The sequence below is a fragment of the Mauremys reevesii genome, linkage group 1 (genome assembly GCF_016161935.1).
Source record: "Mauremys reevesii isolate NIE-2019 linkage group 1, ASM1616193v1, whole genome shotgun sequence".
NCBI classification, from domain to species: domain Eukaryota; kingdom Metazoa; phylum Chordata; order Testudines; family Geoemydidae; genus Mauremys; species Mauremys reevesii.
Window position 1 is genome coordinate 208,708,170 of NC_052623.1, and position 20,838 is coordinate 208,729,007.

General features: G+C 49.5%; 2 protein-coding genes across 5 annotated transcripts in view; one reads left to right on the forward strand and one right to left on the reverse strand.

The window, feature by feature from the left end:
• The window catches only part of TMEM39A (transmembrane protein 39A), a 29,421-nt gene extending 17,103 nt beyond the window's left edge, over window positions 1-12,318 (forward strand). For 3 of the 4 annotated variants that reach the window (XM_039528452.1, XM_039528464.1, XM_039528458.1), the window contains exons 2-9: window positions 1,819-2,012; window positions 2,988-3,210; window positions 5,759-5,842; window positions 7,489-7,643; window positions 8,055-8,403; window positions 9,284-9,471; window positions 10,487-10,607; window positions 11,762-11,995. In XM_039528452.1, coding sequence (XP_039384386.1) covers window positions 1,900-2,012; window positions 2,988-3,210; window positions 5,759-5,842; window positions 7,489-7,643; window positions 8,055-8,403; window positions 9,284-9,471; window positions 10,487-10,607; window positions 11,762-11,995 — 1,467 coding nt within the window. In that variant the 5' untranslated portion in view covers window positions 1,819-1,899. Of the gene's footprint in view, window positions 1-1,818; window positions 2,013-2,987; window positions 3,211-5,758; window positions 5,843-7,488; window positions 7,644-8,054; window positions 8,404-9,283; window positions 9,472-10,486; window positions 10,608-11,761 lie in introns of all 4 variants that reach the window. The other variant, XM_039528449.1, reaches the window with a different exon arrangement.
• A 1,764-nt stretch (window positions 12,319-14,082) lies between these two features.
• LOC120400158 (fatty acid amide hydrolase-like) overlaps window positions 14,083-20,838 on the reverse strand; it is a 39,480-nt gene continuing 32,724 nt past the window's right edge. Inside the window, exons 17-20 of the mRNA XM_039528566.1 lie at window positions 20,637-20,712; window positions 20,003-20,087; window positions 19,688-19,775; window positions 14,083-16,708 (exon numbers count right to left, since the gene is read on the reverse strand). Coding sequence (XP_039384500.1) covers window positions 16,598-16,708; window positions 19,688-19,775; window positions 20,003-20,087; window positions 20,637-20,712 — 360 coding nt within the window. The 3' untranslated portion in view covers window positions 14,083-16,597. The remainder of the gene's footprint in view (window positions 16,709-19,687; window positions 19,776-20,002; window positions 20,088-20,636; window positions 20,713-20,838) is intronic.

The window sequence follows — 20,838 nt, forward strand, 5'->3', positions numbered from 1 at the left end:
AGGCTTCCATTCTTCAGTGTTAATTGGTTATTACAGTTCACTTGATATTAAGCACAAAAAAAATGTAAATAAATAACAATTTAAAAAAGGGACTTTCCCTCACAGCCCAGATTGCTCAACTTTCACTCTCTTGTCTGTAGCTGTGTCACCATTTTACTAGTTCTCCAGGCACCGTAACGTCTTCCACTCTAGACAAAACTTGAAATTCTACTTTACAAACATAAACAGGTTAAAAAAGGTGGGAGGTCTTTAGTCCATTTCCCCCCGTTTTTCAGGCCACCTTTACAGAGGCACCTGCAAAATAGTCATCTCAAAAACAGCTCAACTGATCTTCCTGAAACTTTATGTAAATTGGCCTTCAGCTGGAGAGTATGTATAAGACATTTTAGTACAAAATGGAAGTTCTTTGAGGACGTGTTGACTCGCTCAACATACTTCTTGGCATCTCTGCCAGCTATGACTGCTTAGCATTTTAAAGGAGGTGATAATTGGCTTATAATTAGAGATGGGGCCATATGCAAATTTTAAAGCCAGATCCAAATTTGCCTAGAAGTTTGGGGTGTTCGGATGCAGGGCTTTGATTCAGGCTCAGTTCTTGCTCTAACTTATTGGAAGGTACACTTTTTTAGAAACTTACAAACAGGTCAGTGTGCTTTTAGTCTGGGTTTCACCTTCAAGGCCATGATCCTGGAAAGTTGGCCAACGTGGAGTGACTTGCAGGACTGAGGCTCCAAATTACAGCTGTCACTTAATTTGTCTGTTAACCATCAAATCCCACTAAAATCCTGTAAGGCTAAGTCATAGATATATTTTGAAAACAATAATCATGGAATCAGTGACTGCTGCGCCGGAAGATCCAGCTTTGTACTATTAATCTGAGCTGCACAGTCTCTGATGGATCGAATTTTTTTTTTTTAAAAAAGTAAACACATGCTCGTTTTCAGTTTAAAGAAATTAATAAGTTGACATGCATTAAAAAAGCTTGCTTTTATAAAGGACGGAGAGTGATTGTAAGACATTCACATCTCTCTCGGGTTAATACCATTGGACTTTGGTTTCCTACCTCACAATACACTTGACATATACACACACATATATCTTCTACCTTATGACCCTGTCTGTTCTGGAAATCAAACCGTTTTAGTTAGAACCATGTTTAAACATGACTCTTGCTAGCAATGCAGTAATATGGTTTTCTTTTCCAGTGTAGAGTGAGATGCTGTTTTGCTAAAACTTGCTGTAGACTAGTCAATAGCTGACACTGTTTGAAGTCCAGTGTACACAGAGCCTCATTATCCACCAACTTCAAAAACTGTTTTCCAACTGTAAATTGTTTTAGAAAATTATGGAGAGCAGCACATCTTTCACAATTTCTTACACTGAAGCAAAGAGAGGTTCATTTCATTCTTGCTGTTACACTAGAGCACATAATTCTTCTTTGCTTAGTGACTAGAGATCATCTGTCCAGCTTCTCAGCCAACAGAAGGTTATACTATTCATTTACACAAGGTTATACTACAGAAGGTTATACTATTCATTTACACAGTCACTTCTTAAAGGCATAGTTCTAATATGTCTGAATGTTTACCTGTAAGCACTGTTCCATCCTATTTATTCAGCAGACAAGGGACCTAAGATTGTTTTAAAGGGTCAGTGGTCCCAGAGTATTGGTAGGAGTCCCAGGATTTCCAGAAGTTTCTGTGCAAATCAATGTGGATGGGTTGACTTGGTCTCAACTGTGAGGTGTATCACCGGAAGTTTTCATCTTAATTAATGCCACTGTTCTCTCTCCCCCTCCTCCCCCCTTCTCCCCTGCAGAGCTGGGAAGGCCTTGGGGTTGTTGTCTGGGTCTCAGGGCAGAGCCTGCTGGAGGCACTGGAAGTGGATCGGTTCCTGGTCATGCCCGGTGGAAGGAGGGGACCCAGTCGGCAGCAGCTAAGCCGTTCAGCTTTGCCTTCTCTCCAGACTTTGGTTGGCGGGAGCTGTGGCAACGGCACTGGTCTAAGAAACAGGTGGGACAAGACAGTATGGCCAGCAAGACACACTATGATACAGTGAGGCAGTGTTTTCTAATGGTTAGAGCAGAAGCCTGGAAACCAGGAATCCTGGGTTCTGTTCTAAGCTCTGTGAAGCAGTCTTACCTAATGGCTGAAGCAGCAGATTGGCTGACCAGAACCTTGAGTTCTTTTCAGTGGCGCTGGGAGGGAGTAGGTCTAGTGGTTAGAGCACAAGCTGGGACCCAGGACTCCTGCATTCTATTCTTGGCTCTCCGAAGGAGTATGGTCTGGCGGTTAGAAGGGAATTCCTAGATTGTCTCCCTGGCTGTGCCACTGACTGACCCATTTCCCTGTACGTCTCCTCTTTGTTTTATATTTTAATATCTGTCCCAATGGGAGAATTGTGGCCCTATTCACAAGCATAGCATTCCCCCTGTGTTACTGGAAAGGACAGAGTGATAGAGACTAGGAAGGCACAATTCCCATCTGTTTCCCCAGCAGCAAGATTTGGGGCCGTGAATCCTAGAACTGAGCAATCCTAGCCCGTTCCGCTCTGTTCTCTGCAATGTTACTGGGGAATCACTGTAATGTGTCACAGCATAGGCGTGATTCCCCCTCTGCTGTGGGGTGGGAGGAAAGCTAGAACAGAAGTGTGTGTAAGGGGAGATGCGCTGCCACTAGGGTATGAGGTTGGGAAGTAACTTCTCTTCTTTATGCCTTAGTCCTCCTCTGTGAAATGGTTAGAATAATTCTGACCTCCTGGAGAAGTTGAGGCATCTATGGAAGGGTGTCGACTGTGTTAAGATGAGTAGGGAGCATCTACTTGCCCTGTGCTAGATGTGTGAATGATGCAAACTCTGGTCAACAAGGTTCTGCTTTCCTTAATCCCATGCCCCCGCACCATTCAGTAATGACCCTGAAACCTTAGGGAGGCAGCTTGAGGCAGCGCAGGATGCTGACCCTACAATTAATGGCATCTGTCTGTTTCAGGAATGGTAGTGCAATCAGCCTCTCAGCTCCTCCCATAACGGCCTTGATCACCCCAGAGCCTGTGCGTCACTGCCGGATCCCTGACCTGCCACTGGACGGGAGCCTTCTCTTTGAATTCCTCTTCTTCATCTACCTGCTAGTGGCCCTCTTTATTCAGTACATCAATATCTACAAGACTGTCTGGTGGTATCCCTACAATCACCCTGCCTCCTGCACCTCTCTGGTGAGTTCCCCATTGTGATGTTCCCTCTGGTGTTCTCTGGACTGGTGATCTGCTAGGTCACACCAATTCTCGACTCTGGGAGCCAGCCTTACCCTGCTCTGCTGTGAGAATCCCCACTCCCTGGCTGTTCACTCACAGCCTCTAGCATGTAAGCTGCTCCCAGCTACATGAGTGAGCACTTTTGGCCAGCTGCTGCTTGGATTGTGCAACCAAATGACACTAGCCAATATCTCTGGTCCCAGACACAACCCTGGGAACCTCCGTCTTGCAGTGTCCACTTATGCCCGCTGGACGCTGCAAGCTTATATGAGTTTGTCAATTTAATAAAGAAATTCATATGTACCAGGCTAGTTATCCCAAGAGGAGTGTCTGACATGCTTCAAACCAAATGAACTGCTTCAGATAGAATAAACAAACAAACTTATTAACTACAAAAGATAGATTTTAAGTGATTATAAGTCAAAGCACAAGAAGTTGGATTTGGTCAAATAAAATAAAAGTAAAACGCATTCGAAGCTGATTTTAACACTTTCAGTGCCCTTACAAATTTAGATGCTTTTCACCACAGGCTGGCTGGTTGCCCTTCAGCCAGGCTCTCTGCTTTGATCAGTGCTTCAGTCGCTTGGTGGTGGTGTCTGTAGATGGAGGTGGAAGAGAGAGAGCATGGCAAACGTCTCTCCCTTTTATCATGTTGTTTCTTCCTTCTTGGGTCCCCCCCCACCTCATTGCAGTTCCAATCTGACCAAGGGAAGGGGGGTGACTGCACTCAAGAGTCCAACAGATCCTTTGTTGCTGCCTAGGCCAGTGTACGTTGTTCCTGTGAGGCTGGGCTGGGTTTGTCCCATACATGGGCTGATGAGGTGTGAACTGCTCCTTTGCTCCTGGAGAGTTTTGCCTGGGCTTGTTTTAAGCCATAAGGACACATTTTCAGCCTTATAACTATATACATGAAATTACAACCTATATCATTACTACAACCACAATGCTCAGTGCATCATGAGCCTTCTGAAGACACCCAACATAACAAACTTTGCATTGGATACCACACAATCATATTATAAGGATGAACTTGGGGGTGCGGAGTGTTTCCCCGAGGTACAGAGTGTCTCACCAATCCTCAGAGAGCCCGTGTCTCCTCATTACATAGCTTCTCCTTGTGGCTCCTTCAATCCAGAGATCGACGAGCATTTGACATAAGTGAGTGAAAGAAGCCCCACAATCCGCCAATCTGGTAGGGTTATAGAGGTGACCTGCAAGGTCCCTTAGCGGAAATTGTAGATGAAAATGTTGATCTGATATTTACCAGTTCTAGTACTCACCTTGGTTTTGCGATGGAGCAAAGGGTCTGTTAGACTCCTTGCTCTTGGGGTGGCTACTCCTGTAGTCAAAAGCAACTGAGGCCAACAGAAACCAATTGAAGAAGATAGCTGGAATTTCCATGAGAGTCACAGAGCAAATCAGCAGCAGAGTTAGGAATAGGTACAGGAGACGGATACACTGATATACAACAGCTGAGGATCTCCACTGAGTTTAATGTAGGCCTTAAGCATCAACATTGCCCTATTGAGTCAGACTGGGTTGGCCCAGCAAGCTGAGCATCCTGCCTTTGGGTAGTAGCTTTTTCCTGATGCTTCCAAGGAGGACAGACCTCCTCAGAATGCAGTTAAGCAGTACTGCACATGGGGTGGGTGGTAATCCTTCTTTGAAACATGAGATTTTGATTTGACTTTTCAGTATTCATACCTATAAACATTATTGGCAATGAAATTATTTCGCTGTTTGTTTGAAATTCAGCTACAGTACAGACCTGATCACTCTTCTCTGTGAAAAAAGAATGTTTTGTCTTAGACCTTCTCTGTAAAATCTACCTCAGTTATCTCATCTCTGCCCCTATCAGAAGTCAAATGCTCTCAATCACTCGAGGAACTTCCAGGTGCCAGACACCAAGTTCAGTGGTACCCAGGCTTAGCCCATTCGACAGCTGTATTGGCAGTTTCCAAGGAGCCCAAAAGCTGTATCTAATTTGATACTACTGCAGCTGCTGTTAACTTATCTCCACAGGCCATAGCTCTGTATTAGACAGTTCTCAAATCAAGCTGGAGTATTGCCTGCTGGAACTTGTAGTCTCCACAGCCCATATTGCTGCCTAAAGAACAAGGCAGGCTGCCTTGCGGAATTCTGGGAACGGCATTTTGGGAACCCTGTTTCTGGTTGGTAATCTTACCTTTCCAAGAGAATTTGTGCGCAGTGCTCCTCAAGATGCTACTGACTATAGATCTGTCTTTGGCTCAGGGTTTCCTTTCTAAGCTGTAGTTGTTAAGGGGAGGTGGGACCTGTGTATGGTGAATGTCTTGCTTCTTCACTCCCCAGGGGACTCAAGCATGACGAATTTGCTAGCTTCTCTTCCCCCACAGCTGGCAGACTTGACGCTTGCTCATCAAGCTCTTGGTTCTCCTCCTCCAGCAAGCCGAGCAGCCCCACCCCCGCCAGGTAGGTTTCACTGGTGCCTTCTCCTGGTGAAAACCTTTTTTCCTTTTTCCTCCTTTAGAATTTTCACCTCATTGATTACCACCTGGCGGCGTTCATCACGGTGATGCTGGCGCGGAGGCTGGTGTGGGCCCTCATCTCCGAGGTAACATTCTGCAGTTGCTTCCTCTACCACATCTAGGTACTGGTCGTAGAGAGGTCTTTAGTGAGCTGAGTGAATTCATGTGTGGGGAAGAACAGCTGAAATGTCCAACACCTCACTATGGATGTGACGGGCTGAGCATGCTGCTTTGATGGTGCCCATGGAACTCTCCCTTTACCTCTGGGCTGTGCTCTGCTCCCTAGCTCCCACCTGCCCTGTAGCATTCAGGAGCATCCTGGCCTTTTTGTTCTCTCTTTGAGAACTGGAAGGAGGTGAAATGGTCTCACTTCCTCTGTGGGAGTCATCTGGCTGCAGGCATTTGGGAGGAGCAGCGAAGGGGATTTCAATACTTGAGTCAGGAGGCAGTGAAGGAGAGAATAGGTTGTTCAACCAAGGCTAAATTCTGATGATCTAGAGGGGAAAATAGGAGATTTCCAGACAAGGGAAATGTCAGAGATTCGAGCGAGTTCAACCTCATGGCTATAAAATATAGGCTGAGAAGTTAGTGAAATAGGAAATGTGCGTAGCTGGTAGACCTGCTCTTCTTCAGCTCTGGTTGCTTTTCATAAGCCTCCCAGGAGCACAACATTCCTTGATTTCACCGAGAATTGTGTCTGTCTATTTGAGGGCAGCAGTGGTCTAAGTTTGGGCTGGGAAAGATCACTTGGGCTGCCAACAGTTTTACAAGTGAAAAGACAAGTGCTGGAAGCTCTAGCCACTGGGATAGTTAAAGCTGGAACAGACAGAGCACTGGAGCACATACAGTAGGGAGCAATGCTGCCCTGCTCAGCAAGTGACTGGAGTAAGTGGGACCTCAAAAGCTCTTCTCTGTCTCTGAGTTCTATCATTTCCACTTACGATATCGTCCTCAGTAATGCCTCCCCTAGACCGTTCTTGGATTTCTATGATGATGGGGCCTTGAAACCCCTTGTTGAGGCATCTCTGATATGGCCTGCTCAATTGCTGACTCTTAAGAAATTTTTCGTAATATAATCTGCCCCAACTTCTTCAGAGACCACAAATAATTCCTTTATTGCAACTTTATCTTCTCCGTGCAAGACTGCAGCCTGTAAATTTGCTGAAGTAGGGAGAGAGAATGTTCAAGACGCAACATGTCTCATCATCATGGAGCAATAAAGGGCTAACAAAATACTTGTTTCCTACTTCGCGGTTCAACTTTAGAAGGCCCTATTGTAGGAATAACCTAGCAGAGGGGTCGTCAGCCTTCAGCACGTGGCCCATCAAGGTAATCCACTGGCGGGCCACGAGACATTTTGTTTACGTTGACCGTCCGCAGGCACGGCCCCCTGCAACTCCCAGTGGCCGTTGTTCGTCGTTCCTGGCCAATGGGAGCTGCAGGAAGCTGCGGGCTGCAGGATTGTGCTGGCCTGTCACTTGCAGTGGGTTCAGGCTGAGCTCTAAATAGTCACTAATATTTTGGATTGTCCCAAAGAATGGGATATAAGAGCTACCTCCCAACACCCCTCACCATCACTGAATTAAGGGGATCTCTGTTCCTGGGGAAGAGGGCAGCAGTCCCTCCACCTCCTTCTGGAATCCTGCTGACCCTCTTTCTTCTCCTCAAGTGCCTGCCACACAGACATACCATGGCACTAGGTAATTCTTTCTTCTGGGTTTTGAATTCGCAGGCCTCTCAGGTGGGCGCAACGTCAGTGATTCACTACATGGCACTGATTATGGCGCGCCTGGTGCTGCTCACGCTGTGCGGTTGGGTACTTTGCTGGACTCTGGTCAATCTCTTCCGCAGCCATTCTGTGCTCAACCTCCTCTTCTTGGGCTACCCGTGAGTATTGCTCTTACCTTGGGGAAAGGATGGGGCCATGAGCTCCTGGCTTCTGAGCCCCAGTTGAGTAGGAGTGTGTGGGTGGGGGGGTGTCTGAAGGAGAGGGGAGCCATTAGCCCTGGAGCCATGGAGAGAAGTTGTGGATGTACTGTTAGTAGTAAGTGGGTTTATTGAACCTCTGAAGCCTGTGGGTGGGCTCACGGGTCTCCTAGCCAAGAATTTTAGAGAGAGAACTCTGTGCCACGCTGAGGCTCTGTACCTTACAAGGAGAAGGGAGGAGACCATTGGGCTCTGAGTACCAGACAGTGCTGGCTTCCATGGGCTTTCTCCCTGGAGCATGTTTGTGTCTGCTCAGTGATGGCATTTGGTCTCGCATGTGGACAGCAGCCATCTCACCCTCCTTTCCCACAGGTTTGGTGTCTACGTTCCCCTGTGCTGCTTCCACCAAGACAGCAGAGCGCAGCCCCTCCCAACCGACTGCAGCTACCTGGTGCAGGATCAGATGGTGGATGATGGGACCTCAGGCATTGGCAGCCTGGTGAAACCCAAAGACTTCCTCTCCCTCCTGCGGGAGTCCCTGAAAGAACAGTTCAATAACCCTACGGCCATCCCAACCCACAGTTGCCCCCTCTCCCCAGACCTCATCCGCAATGAGGTGGAGTGCCTAAAAGCGGACTTCAACCGCAGGATCAAGGAGGTTCTCTTCAACTCCCTCTTCAGTGCCTACTACGTGGCCTTCCTGCCGCTGTGCTTCGTGAAGGTAGCTGTTGTCCATCTCTGGCGCTCTCTCTGCCACTTCCCCCCGTCGCCGCTGCCTCCTCAGTTTTGCACGAAATCGTTGATGTGCCAGATTTCTGGTTAATCCCCTTTTCTCTGTCTCCCCTTTGGCAGCCTGGATGGTGGAGTGTGGCTGCATCTGGAATGCACTAGTACCGCTCCTGGTTGGCGGATAGGTATTGCCATACACGTGATGCACCTGGTCCCCTCCCCGTTTACTAACCCCCATTCTCTTCCCCAGACCGACAGATAACTGTGGTCGTGCCACAAGTGGGTACCAGCTGCCATGTTCACCTCCCAAGTTTTGCCAAAGGTTGGGGTGTGCGTGTTCAGATCGGGGGTTTTGGTTCGGCCTGTTGTAGAACAGGGCCAGCAGGGAAGTCTGGACCTGAACCAAAGATGTGAAGTGTTGGTGCCGGGGCTGTGTGTTGGTTCTCTAAATTGTGCCAGGCTCCATGTCTATTAACTAAGAAATCAGGGACTTCCAAAGCCATCCCAGTTTCTGTTGTCCATTGTTGTGTGACAGGAGCTTGTTAAGATTGTCTGATCATTAATCTGCTGCAATGAAGGGAAAGGGCTCCACAATCCATGGCGCGACCCTGGTCCATGTACACTCCATGGCTCAGCTACCCTTCTGGTATCAGCTGCTGTGGGAGGAGATGCACAGGTACATCACTCCCCTGCCTCTAGGCCCAGGAGAAGGAACTCTGAGGTGTCTCCTAGGTGGTAACCCTCCAAACTCACTGGCTGGGCAGTGCATGCCTGTGAAGTCTGGAGCTGGTCTGCTGGGTGCACACAGCACCCCCCTGCGCTCTCTGCTGTAACGTGCCAGTGGCGCTAACTTCCCATCTGGTCTCTTGCAGAGCTCCCAGTACTACGACATGCGCTGGTCCTGCGAGCACCTCATCATGGTGTGGATCAACGCCTTCGTTATGCTCACCACGCAGCTGCTGCCCCCCAAGTACTGCGACCTGCTGCACAGATCGGCCGCCCACCTGGGCAAGTGGCAGAAGCTAGAACACGGCTCATACAGCAACGCCCCACAGCACATGTAAGTGCAGGCTGGGAGGGCTCAGTGCGCTCTGCCCATTAAACAAGGGCATTCTAAGATGCGGCTGTTCTTTGCCTGCTGGGTGTACAGTGAGGAAGCTTCTCCATTCTTCCTAGTATTAGATGGAAAGGTCATGGCTGTTCTGCTCTGTCTGTGCTACCAGCACTCCCCACCCGTGAGCACTGTCAGCTTCCTTGTGGCAGTGCCCTGACAGCGCTGGCTCTTGTTCCCCTGGGACTCTCTCTCATGCTCTTGCAACCACCCGGAGCAGTTAGTTCACACTGGGTGGTGGGATGCTTTCCTAACAGCCCCACTGACACTAAGACAAAGTGCTCTTGGTTCTTGTGGTGGGAGCCATTTGGGCCTTGCGGTAAGGGTAAGGTTAAGATTTTGTCACGTTTTAGAAAAAGTCACAGACAGGATGTGGGCAATACATTCATGGAAGCCCATAACCTGTCTGACTTTTTTATTAAAAATAATGGGGGCGGGGGAGGGCTGACAGGGAATGACTGAATTCTGGGGAGGAGGATGAGAGCACAAGCCCTGCTGTGGGGAGGTCCAGCACCCGCTCGCTTGGGGATCCAGGGTCCCCCTGCTGCGACGGCTTGGAGCTGCGGGGCCGGTGACTGGGAGCTGGTGGGGGTCCCCTGAAGGCTGGGAGCTCTTGCCCTGCTGCCCCAGGGCTGAGGTGGAAAATGTCATGGAGGTCTCTGGAAGTCACAGAATCCATGACCTCTGTGACATCTTATCCTTATTAATGGGGCTCTGACTTATTCCTGACTTCAGCTTAGACTCCCTCTGTGGTCTTGTCACCACTCCATGTCTCTGTTTCCCTGAAAAGAATAATGATACTCGCCTGCTTTTGGCAGTTGCACTGAAATTCTCTCATGAGACATGAGCTCTTGAGCTGATCTAGGCAACACACACTCACCCCTCTCTTCCCCCCGTTTCTCCCACCATCACCACCCGCTGCCTCCTTTGGGCTAATGGCACGTCTCTTTCTTTTTCTCCTCAGCTGGTCAGAAAGTACAATCTGGCCACAGGGCGTGCTGGTGCGACACAGTCGATGCCTGTACAAGGCAGTAGGGCCTTACAATGTAGCAGTGCCTTCAGATGTCTCCCACGCCCGCTTTTATGCAAGTATCTCGTCTCCCAGAATGACACATCAGGAGTGGGAGGGGGGGTTGAGCACCGCTGCAGCAGTGCAGGTTGAGATGAGACTGAATTGAAAGTCAGGCAGAAGGAATAAACTAGATTCTCTAATCCAGCAAAACCAGGGCCTGGTCCCACCCTTTTCTTAATTTAAAGCTCGTTCCCTCAGGGCCCTCTAAAGTTTTCTATTGTGCACTGCAGACTGGCACTAGATACAGAGCTCCACTTCTGCCATAAACACATACTTCATAGATTTGTTGCACTCTTGGTGCTAAACCTCTTACTGAAACAACTGCAGGTTAGTAACTAGCGAAGAATAAGATTTAAGGTGGTTGGATTGCTTTTAGGTTGAGTCCCCAGAAGGCCTGGCTTTCTTTCCTAATTATAGGTCCCCTTTATTTTCTTTTCTCTCAGTTCAAGTAGTTTTGTTTTAAATATAGGGCCCCCTGTAGTTTTGCAGATGTTTAATTCTAGATGTGGCCTGTTGCCAGCTGCTGCTGCCCTGACAGCTGAAAATGGCAAAAGAATTGAAATTCAAAAAGTTGCTCTGGTACTTTGAGGGCCTGGTAGTTCAGCAGAGTGGGAGGGAGAGATGGAGCCTGTATTGTCTGTTGCAGTGTTCACCTAGGTTAGCATGCACCTGTTTGGGGCCTGTGTTTAACACACGGGTGAATCTCAGTTCAGCTCCTGTGTCCCAAATGGGCACTCTTGTTGGCAGTCACAGCAAAAAGGCCAACGATTGAATGAGCCACAGATAGCAAACTCTCTTGTCAGTCAGGGTTGGAAGGGGAAGGGATTTCAGCCCTGGGTAATCTCCTTCTGCTGGTTCTGGGCAGAGCGGCTTTCTACTCACAGCGCTCAGGGAACTTGAAAGCACTTTCAAGTCCACAGCAGCAGCATATGCCATTAGCCATTCTCCAGCATCGCTGTAGCATTGCTGCCTGGCACAGTAATGCATTACAAAGCAGGGAATCCAGATTGCCAGAGCATTTTTCTTGGCTACCGGCTAGCAGCTGATCTGGACATTACAGAGTATTTACCCCAATGCCCCAGGCCTTACAACTGCTACAAAAATACTCTGTCAGCTTCTTTACCAGAGCAAACCACAAACATGCAGATCTTTTTCCCCCCACTGCAGTTCCTCTTTCACCGTCCATTACGGCTGCTTAACCTGCTTATCCTCATCGAAGGCAGTGTCGTCTGCTACCAGCTGTACTCCCTGCTGCGCTCGGAGAAGTGGAACCACACCCTCTCCATGGCCCTCATCCTCTTCTGCAACTACTATGTCTTATTTAAGCTCCTCCGGGACCGGATAGTATTGGGCAGGGCCTACTCTTACCCCCTCAACAGCTACGGACTCAAGGCACATTAACCTGCCAAACGCTCCAAGGGGTGGGGGTGGGGGGGAGGGGAGGGAACGTCAGAAAAACTATTTTCGTACAGTTCTATTTTTTCTTGCGCTGTTTATAAATATTTAAGATATTTTATATTTTGTATACTATTGTTTTGTGGGGCGGGAAGGGGGCAAGTGGCAATTAAATGTCGCTTTATAAACAAGGTGTTATTTTATATATATCTATACAATCAGTGTGTATATACCGTATATCTATATCCATACATACAGTTATGTGAAGCAACAGGCTTGTGCGTCTGGTCACTGTGTCTGCTTTGCTCACACAATCGCACTGCCACTGTGTCTCAAGCCCTCTCTTGGGGGGCAGGAGGAGTCTGTTACAAGGTAGAGAACTTGCCTCCTACCATGGAAGTGTGAACAAACCCAGTGGTGGAGACTAATCAACAAAGGGAACTAAAACCAGGGGGTTTCCAGAGGATTTCCTCCGATGGCTTAATACCAAGAGCTTTTTGCACAGGCACATGCTGCTCTGGGACATGCATGCCCCTCTGGTGACACAGAGAGGAAAAGCATTTTGCTGCTGTAGCAGCTCAAGGTCTGTGCCAGGGCTTAGCACAGAAGCTAGGACTAAATCCACAAAAGAACTTAAATTCAGCATTGCACTGCCTAACAGGTGCTCAGGTGCCTAGTAGAATCGACAGCCCTCCATTAGGTGCCCAAGAATGGGATCCATGAGAGGCAGCAAGGTGAAGTGGGAGCTATCACAAAGGGATGTGAGCACCTAGCTCCAGTTTGGAGGGAAGCACCTCCCTCTCTCCTTCTCCTTTAGTTAGGTATCTAGCTCACCACAAAAACCAGTGCCATCTTAGCCCTGGGTAAGAGCACTCAACTGGGATGTGGGAGACCCAGGTCCAGGCTCTTTCTCTGCCAGATGGGGAGCAAGGATTTGAACTCATCTCTCACAAGAGTGCTCTGACCCCTGAGTTCTGGGCTATTATGCTGTAGGGCTCTTGCTATGCTCCCTAGTGATACCACCCCACTTTGTACAAATAATGGAATGGTCATTAAGGCCAGAGAATGAGTAACTCTCCTGCTTAGCAAGTAGGCTTGGCAGCATTGGATTTTTCTTTTTACAATTTTACTGGATAAGAGCGATGTTTGTTTTTAAGCATTTTTTTTATTTACATTTCAGAGTTGTGCAAAATGAGGGGGGGTGTCAGACAATTATTTAATAAGTTGCTATTGAGTCAGAAAGTTGAAGCTTTAGCTGTTTACACACATTGTCAACACCACCTGTCAAAATAGGAGTTTGATTGACAGTTATTTACTCTAAGTTCAAGCCATTTTTCTTATTTTGCCTATCTGTAAATTAGTTATCACTGGAAGTATTTTTTCCATCAGTCTGTGTGTGTGTGTTGGTGAAATTGACATTTAGGCTTGGGAGGATTAGACTTTTATTGCTATCAGTAAGTTAGAGCACTCCTCTGGGAGATGGGAGGCCCAAATTCAAGTCCAAGTCCCTGTTCCTGACCACCTACCATTTCAGGCCCTACAATCAAGCCAAGTGGGGTAATGCCTGGTTTGAGGAGCCTCCTGGGGCTCTGGTTCCTGGCTTGAGGAAGCTGTGCACATGCTCAGCCACAGATTTTTAGATGCCAGGGGAATTTGGGCACCTACAAGATTAGGAGGTAGCTGAGTGATGGTTTTGAGGATCTAAATTTTGAATTTTAAGTACCTAAAGTGGCAGTTGAGCATCTAAATCACTTTGTGGATCTAGCCCTCAGGCAGAAATGCTGTTAACTAACATAGGACTAGCTGGGAGACATCCAGTGCATTGATTTTCTTTCAGAGGCTAAGGGGATGTGATCCATTCCACCCAGAAGGGATTGATTCTTCAGAGCAGAAGAGGAGTTCCCCTGGTTTATAGAATGGGCCAAACTCAGACCAGGTCTTGCACTCCCATGGCACTGGAGTGGACTTGAAGCAGTTTAGGGTCCCCCCACCCCCTGAGTTGCGGCTGGCAGTTTATAACATGGCTAGTAGAAGGTTCTCATCACTGGGGTATCAGGACATACTTTACATGAATTTGAATCAGAGCAAAATACATTTCTAGTACCCCCTGGCCCTCTTCACAGCAACGTTTTGAGGTCACCCCTGCAAATAGAGACTCAGTCACCTACAAAGAGCAGACTCAGCAGAGAAAGAGAGAACTTGTTTATTTGAGTGATCATCCATAACCATCCCAATGCAGGACATGCCGGTAAAGTCTCCTAGTGCCTTTAGGCAATACACAGACACTTGTAGCCCCTCCACAGAAATGTACCAAACTAGAATTAAGGTTACAGTGGATAAAGTATTTGTTTATCAGTGATAAGGCTGTTGCTCTTCAGAGGAAGATACCAGAGCCTAGTTCTCATTGCTTAGCTACATAGTTACAGTAGAGAGGAACTGAAAAACATTCAAAGATCCCAGCAGTTTCACAATCTCTAACTGCCAGTGATGCTAGCAATTAGCAGTGGCTGCTGATGTTTCCCAGCAGGAACTGAAGGTAGAGACAACAGTAGGGGCCACTGGGGTGCATTTCCATTTGAATGCTATGAAACAAGCAGTCTTAATCCTCAGTGTAAGGTCAGGTCCATTTAGAAGATGAAAATGGATTGAGAGGGGTTTCAAAACAAAACTTCCCTTTGCTTCCTGCACTGAAAGCTCCACCATTTCCTAGTCAGGGAAATGGGTGTGGCTCTTGTCCTACACTGGCTTTTGCAACAACTTTATATTTAAAACCTGGAAGAGAGGGTGTAGCAGGAAGAATATATTGAACGAATCCAGGAGCTTCCCTGGTAAGTGCATCTCTTTAGTCTCAGCTAGAAGCCCTACCACCTACTAACGTTTAGTGCTAGGCCTTTTCTTGCTCTGATAAAGTGACTAAGCTGAACGCGAAAGGGCAGGCAGAAGCCTCAAGCCCCATGGCGGATTAACAAATTTGCTGCCCCCCACAGTAAGCCTGGGAGGGAGGGAGGGGGGAGAAGGGGAGTTGCGGCGCACTCGGGATGGCAGCGGTAGAGCAGAGGTGAGCTGGGGCAGGGAACGGTTCCCAGCCCCACCCGGGTTACTCCCCATGGCCGTGGGCCCCAGCTCACCTCTGCTCTGCCTCCTCCGAGTGCACTGCTACTCGCTTCTCCCTTCTCCCTCCCTGCCAGCACTTTCGCACTGCAAGCCTGGGACAGAGGTGTAAGGAGGGAAGTGCAGCACCCCTGGAGGGGGGAGGAGGGGGGCCAGGGATTTGGGGAAGAGGGAGTGGGTTCGAGCAAATATGCCACCCTTGCAAATTTGCCCCCCTAGGCCTAGTTGGCCTAGGCACTAATATGCCACTGCTCAAGCCATCCCAGAGGGTAGAGAAAGGTGCCTATGAGAACTTAAGGCAAGAAGTTTTCCTATAGGTTGTGATCTTTAGCTGGCCCTGGCCTCTTCAGGGAAACAAGAGCAGAGACTGGCTGTGGTAAACAGGGTTCAGCATGTGCTTTTTGGACGCATAAGAGGGTGGACCAGTAAAAATCCCTCCTACGCAGGGAGAGCTGCCCTCTCCTTGGTCCACAGTTTAGTTCCCCTTTCAGTGCTTAGATAGCTCCTCCAGCAACTCTTAGCAGGAGGTGCTGGCTGTTAGAAGGGATATAATGACCCAGCCCTTATGACCTCTTACCTACTGCTGTGCTGCAGTTAGACATGCTTGTTGGGCTTCTGCAGTTCTGTGCATCCCACCCTCAGGCTCTACGAAGGGCTCCATTCATAACATTTCCCAGTTTCACAGGGAAAACCCACACTAACAAAAAATGCCAAGTTATTCTGCCAGCAGAGGTGGGGAAGCAGCAGAAATCTAAAAGCAACTTTAAAAGACTTCATTTTCCTATGTTCCTGCAGAGTTTTGTTTAGTTTCTTTAGTTATCACATACACTGCAAGAGAGACTGGTCCTATGACAACATTTTATATGCACCACCTACTTGGCTCCAGGAGCCGTCAGATCCTATTAAATTATCCTGAGTGGAAAAACTCTCCTGCTGCAGCAGGGATACTGCCTCCCCTGCCCAAACAAAACAGAAAAAACATAACACCCAGAAAAGTGCAGTGTTTCATTCCCCTTTTCTAGAGTGTAATTAGGGCAAAAGGATTTACTTGAGGACCATGGGCTGCATTGTGCCAGGGATGTCCTCCCACCTCCCATGGAAGGCTGGGGGAGCTGTGCACCCATAGCTGATTTTTACTAGTGCAGCCCATGTATAGGAGGTCATCCTGAGAGCATCCCTGGCTGGTCCTATCCATATAGCACCTCAAACTGAACCTAACTACAAAAATAAATTGTGTTTCTGCACCCATCCATTAGCCCCACATCCATGCGTAGACTGGTATCCTCTTACAGCCCCTGCACCTGAGGGCAGCATTGACCCTGCATGGGAATAAATATCATCCTAGAACAAACTCTACTATTCCACTATGTAAACAGCCCTGCTGCTGCCGCCGCCACCCCTCATTGAGATCAATGTTAAAAGCAGTAACTCCTTTCCCAGTAATGCTCAGTCGGATCAGACCGGAACAATCACAGCATCTCCTTTCTGGGACTCCTGTCATGCGAGGACGTCGTAATAAATGGCTGGCTTCCTGGTCGTGTCACGGAACTCCTCCAGCTTCAGGCCAACCCGGAAAAGAACGGCCTCGTCCCACCACGTTGCCATGACCTGCAAGTGGAAGACAGAGTCACCGTCACCCGCAGGGCTTTAGGGCACTGCTTGGTAAGAAAGCTCTGAGGGGCGGCTTCACCGGCAGGAACAGCACTGACACAATGAATGATCTTGTAACCCTCTCAGCAACAGGGTTAGCATCCTGCTGAAGCCACCCTCGAATCTAGCTAGCACCCAGCTGGATGGCACCTGGGAATCACAGGGCCCAACACTGAAAGGCTATCACCACCAGGGACATGTGGAGAGAGAAATAGGGGCACTGAAATCCAGCAAGGTGGGAGAGCTTTTGGGGGGATAGGCTGGGACAGACAGGGACCGCTGCCCTCTCCTGGGGGATGACTGGCTTCCTGAGAAACTGGGTTGTCCCTGGAGGAAAGTAGGCTTGTGCCTGCCGGGCTGGCCCTGGGTGTTGCAGGTCTACTGGAGGTAAAAGTTACAGGGCCCCATCCAACTCCCTCCCAAAGACTGTCCCTTCCCTAGCCTGTTTCTGTGCACCATGTCTGCTTCCTAGCTGCCCCCATGCTTCTGGCTTCCCTCGGGATGCAGGAATTCCAACCCCGCCACGTGTGAGAGGCTCTGAAGCCCCTGAGGACCTTTTACATGGATGGCTCAGGAGGTGGATTTGCCGAGCAGGGGAGGGCAGGTCAGGAACTCAGCCTGTGCCTGAGGCAGATGGGACTGTGACTGGGGAACTAGGGATGATGCTCTGGCTGGTGAGTCAGGTGTGTGCTTCTGGTGAGAGGCCCCTGAAAGAGCAAGACCCTGTGGATAGGAAAATCGGGTCAGGTAGGAACTCCTTGCAGCTAGTCTTGCCTGGGTGCTGCCAACCCCATACCAGGAACCAGCCCTCTCTCTGGCCTGTCCTCCATGTGCCTGCCCATCCTCAGAACCGAAGCAGCACAAGGCAGCACCTTCACAATGTGCAGGGGGCCACTGGCATGGGGTTCAGGGAGCTTGGACAGGAACAGGTGTAGATGGGCAAGGAGCTAAGGAGCAGTGGGGGATGGAAGCAACTTAGAGGGAGGAAGCACTTATTACTGCAACGTGAAGAACCACCACAGGGTAAAAGCCTGCTGTTAACGTAGGGCAGGGATTAGACTGCAGCCCTGGCTGAGAACCCCAGTGGGCACTGCCACCTCACTAGGCTAACGGCGCTGAATACCAGCTAGTCTATGCCATCTACAGCCCGCGGCACGTCCTCCTGCCACTGCCTCAGAATGGCTCCCCACTGGATACCAAATCCTAGCTTCCTCCTCCTCCCACAAGCACTGTGATGGGTTGTCTGTGTTTTCTTTTGGGGGGGGGGAGAGGGAGAGAAGGGGGGGCCTATAGTCACAGATATCCAGCCAGCCAAAGCAGCGGGCTGCCATTGACTACGATGCTGTAGCCTTGTTTTGAGCAGCATGAGTTGGAAAGATGAGCTGTCTGCAGATCCCCATGCTAATGCCAAGTGACACTGGTCCAAGTGGTTTCAGGCACCCTCCAGTGCAGGACAGTCAGCTCTTTGGGCAGGGACCATCGTTCTGTTCAGTGTTCGTACAGCACCCCGCACAATGGGGTCCTAGTTCCTGACGGGGGCTCTGAGGTGCTACCCCAGTACAAATAACAGCGCAGCATAATTCCAGTTATCCAAATTCCCTTGATCCCAAAATCCCTACTTACCCGAGTGTGCAGAGTGTCTCCCAGCTAGCCCTACGTTAGTTACCAGCATTGCTGGTTCTCCCAACACCTGGTTACCTGCAAGGTTTTGGATGTCCCCCAGGCCATTCAGAGGAACAGGCGTGTGCTGTAAATAATATGCAGAGCTGCTCCCAGCTCTGCTGAGGCAAATCCCTAGTGTGTGGAATGGGGAGGCAAACCCTGTACAGCTTCATGCCGAGACTAAAGGTTTCTGTTCGCTCACAACCATCTCTGCTCCCTCCAGTCACTGTCTTTTCCCCCTCGCTCCACAGCAGGTCTCTTGGGAGCATGGCCACAAATGCATCTATCAAAAGGTACTTATGCAGCCCCCCCATCACTGTAGTACTTGAGCACCTCACATTCTGTAATGTATTTATCCTCCTGACACCCCTGGGAGCTAGGGTGGTGCTATTAACACCATCACCACAGATAGGGACCTGAGGTGTCGAGAGGCTAAGGGACCTTGCCATGGTCACACGGGAAGTCTGTGGCACAGCAGGGAATTAAACCCTGGTCTCCCAAGTCCTAGGCTAGAACCCTAATCAGTGGGCCACCCTTCCCTGTCAAGTTTTAGAAGGGCCCCCCCGATATATATCCCCGGACACCTGTCGCTCCTTTCAGTGGGGAAGGTGCTAGAACAATTGTCCCCGAACTGTGGGGTGAGAGGAACGTTTGGGGGCCACGTGGTGGGGCCCAGGCCAGCCTCCACGGTGGTAGCAAAGCTGCGCCACCCAGCCCCACTCTGCCCCCAGCCGCAGCTCGACTCCGCCCCGTTCCGAGTCCAGCTCTGCCCTTATTCTCTCTCTGCCCCCAGGCCAGCTCCACCTCTAGCCACAGCTCCTTCCCCATCCCCGCCTTCAGCTCAAGCGCCTCTGCTGGGCGGACTGTGCAGTAATGGAGGGGGAGACACAACAGGAAAAGTTGGGCACCCCACTGCGCTAGAGACAAGTAAAGGCAGTAATGAAGGTAGGTACAAGAGAGCGAAGGGAGAGGAAGCAACAGGAATGGAAGAGGGACAGACCCCAGGAGAACAATCGAGGAGGACATGGGGGTAGTGAAGGGGATCCAGTGTTTTCCGCTGGCCCCTGGGCTCACATTCTCCTGGTGACCCAGGGATACATAGTTCTGGATTAGGTCTGTTGACAAGGAAGAGCAGAAGCTTACACTTTTTAGCATCAAATTCCACCCCCTTCATAAGCTGGCTATGGGGACCCAGCACTAGACACCCTTCTACCCACAGAGCACTGTGGTCTGGGCAGTTCTCACACTAGCATTAGCAAGAGGGTAAGTGTTTACCTGAAAGCTGATGGGAAGCCCATTGGCCGTGTACCCGACTGGCACCACCAGACCCGGGATGCCTGTGAAGTTTCCAAGCTGCATGTATCTGCAAGAGAGTGGGGAAGAGTCACCTGCACTCTCACTGTTGGACAGCAGTGAAGTCATTTCTATGTGGAGAGGCAGGAACTGGAGCAGCTGGGATCTCTCTTGCTCGACAGCCAGTGCTCAGGTGGCAGAGGCTGGGACGGAACAGCTGTGAGCATCCCCAGCGTTCTCCATTCAGCCTGACCATAAACACATCTTACTGCCCAGCGCAAACAGCACAGCTCTCACCTCATGCTCCTTACTGTCGTTAGAACATCGTTGTTCCCCGTCAAGAGGTCAGAGTCCTGGATTCTTGGGGCAGTGCAAGCGGTGGCTGCATGAGAGAAACAGGCAATCAACAATCACCATCTCCTGCAGGGACAATTCAGCCCCTTATGCCTCCTTTAACGCACACGTTTGCTCTAACTCGTCCCTGGAGTCAAGCCAAGTTCTTTTTGGTTTGTGCATCATCATCAGGAACAGCAACTTTCCAACTAGAAAAGGAGTTTCTAGATGATGCACAGCAGAGAAGAGATTCCCACTCCCTCCCTTGTAGCCCGGCAGAGCCAGCACAGCTCAGTTAACAGGAGTGTTACAATTCCTATTTTAGTCAGCACAAGGAGCAGTTCTGACTGTGAAACATACAGGGAACAGGCCTGGGGAACACAGAGAAGCAATTTTAAAGTCACATTTCCTTAGAGCTGGGGCAGAGCAAAGGAAGGACGTTTGACTCACGGCAGTTATAAAAGGTATAATTTTGCAAGTTCAAATGGATTAAGCATTAACCGTGGAAGCCAAGTGCATCATACATATGTGCACATTTACGCCAAGAGTCTCACTCCAAGCCACAGTAAATCCCATGCTCAGCCCACAGAGCAGAGACCTGGGGTGAGGATACAGTTCACGCTGGCGAAGATCTCTCGCAAAAAGCTCATGCTCCGAGTCCTCTGCCGATTTGCCTGCAAAGAGAAGGAGATGGTATTAGAGCAAAGGTGGGATGTACCAAGAAGGCACCAATTTACAGAACGTACAGAGTCCTCTAGCGGTGCCTATCCCCGTCACTGGGGGTCACAGCCTCCTTCCCT